The 1,302-nt window shown below is 55.7% G+C and overlaps 1 protein-coding gene across 1 annotated transcript; it reads right to left on the bottom strand.

Moving 5' to 3' along the window:
* Positions 1 to 388: 388 nt before the first annotated feature.
* On the bottom strand, positions 389 to 1,294 carry PEX11G (peroxisomal biogenesis factor 11 gamma; the record flags this gene model as incomplete). Its single annotated transcript, XM_009997811.1, has 4 exons — positions 389 to 614; positions 730 to 780; positions 967 to 1,145; positions 1,226 to 1,294. Coding segments are annotated over 4 exons (525 nt in total), but the record flags the coding sequence as incomplete, so codon positions are not given.
* Between the last annotated feature and the right edge of the window lie 8 nt (positions 1,295 to 1,302).

The raw sequence follows: 1,302 nt of genomic DNA, 5'->3' as shown, positions 1-1,302 counted from the left end.
CCTGGGATCCATCTTGGAGTTCTGTGTGACAGAACCACGGTCACTCCTCTGCCAAACTTCCTGCTCCTTCAAGCACCAGCCAAGACTGGAGGTTGCATTTGTCTTTTGGGACACAGGAAGGAAGGATGGAAGTGCCTTTTTTCTCCTCTATTTTACCCATCCTTGGAGATTTCTTCCTTTTCAGAGCATTTTCCCAGAAGATTTCTCTGATGAAGAGTGATTAAAACTGCACAAAAATCCTCTCTGCAATCGACATCTTGACTCCAGTCCCAATTACAGGACGTGTGGAATTGCAATCATCATCATCCAGCAGAGTTAAAATACACCCTGCCTCTCCAAAGCCGTTGTTACCACGTAACAATCAGGCTCTTGGAAGCTTAATTATGGTTTATTCAGCTTCAGAATTTCCTCCTCTAGACGCTTGGTAGATGCCAATCAGGGAAGATACTGTTCCCAGGAGACCTACTAGCCAGGGAGGGAAGCGTCCAGCCCAAAGAAATCCTGGAGGCAGCCAGTGGATGGCGTTGGAGAGATCTGCCAGGTCTGTGAGGATGCTCAAAACTTCAGCCTTCACTTGGGCTTTGACCCCCTTCGGGCTGGGAGGTGAAGCAGCACTGGTGGAAACAAGTGTGGTGTTACTGACAGCCCATCATCTCCTCCTCATTAGTGACAGTCACAAATGAAGACATGCATATTTGGGGTAAGGTTAGCCAAGGAGGGAGATCATACCCCTCGTGCTGCCTCAGCTTTCTTCTTAACTGGAACAAGACTCTCAGGGATCTGAAAAAGAACAGAATTGCTTTCCCTGTTGCATGGAAGTGGAGGTTTTCCCACGACCTTTTAACTACATCCCTGAGGAAGAGCAGCTTCCTGCACCCGGGAGGGGCCTTCATTTCTGCCTGGGGACAGGGAAGGTGGGTCATCCCCTGCCCGTGCCCCCCCAGAGGGAGCCCCCCCAGCCCTTACCGCAGGATTCCCAGGAGCAGGGAGAAGGCCCAGAGCCCCGTGCTCAGCGTCCACCACTTCTGAGAGCCCACACGGACGATCCCAGCATCAGCTGCCCAGGCCACGTGCTCGCAGGGGTAGTAGAGCTGGTTGGCCAGGTTGCTGAGCACCGACAGCCCCCTCACCAGCCCGTCCTCGTCCTGCGGGGAGCACGGGGGACGCTCACGGCACCGGCAGCACGGCCGGCCGGGCTGGCCGGGCTCCCCCTCCCCTCGCTCACCTCGGGGCCCAGCCCGTAGCCGCAGCTGGAGCTGAGCATGGCGCAATCATCGAAGAGGCGCCGGGCGGGGCGACAGG

The sequence above is a fragment of the Chaetura pelagica genome, unplaced genomic scaffold (genome assembly GCF_000747805.2).
Source record: "Chaetura pelagica isolate M959 unplaced genomic scaffold, ChaPel_1.0 scaffold595, whole genome shotgun sequence".
In the NCBI taxonomy this organism is placed as follows: domain Eukaryota; kingdom Metazoa; phylum Chordata; class Aves; order Apodiformes; family Apodidae; genus Chaetura; species Chaetura pelagica.
Note: the sequence above shows the minus strand (reverse complement) of the source record. Positions and strands in the feature narration are given on the sequence as shown.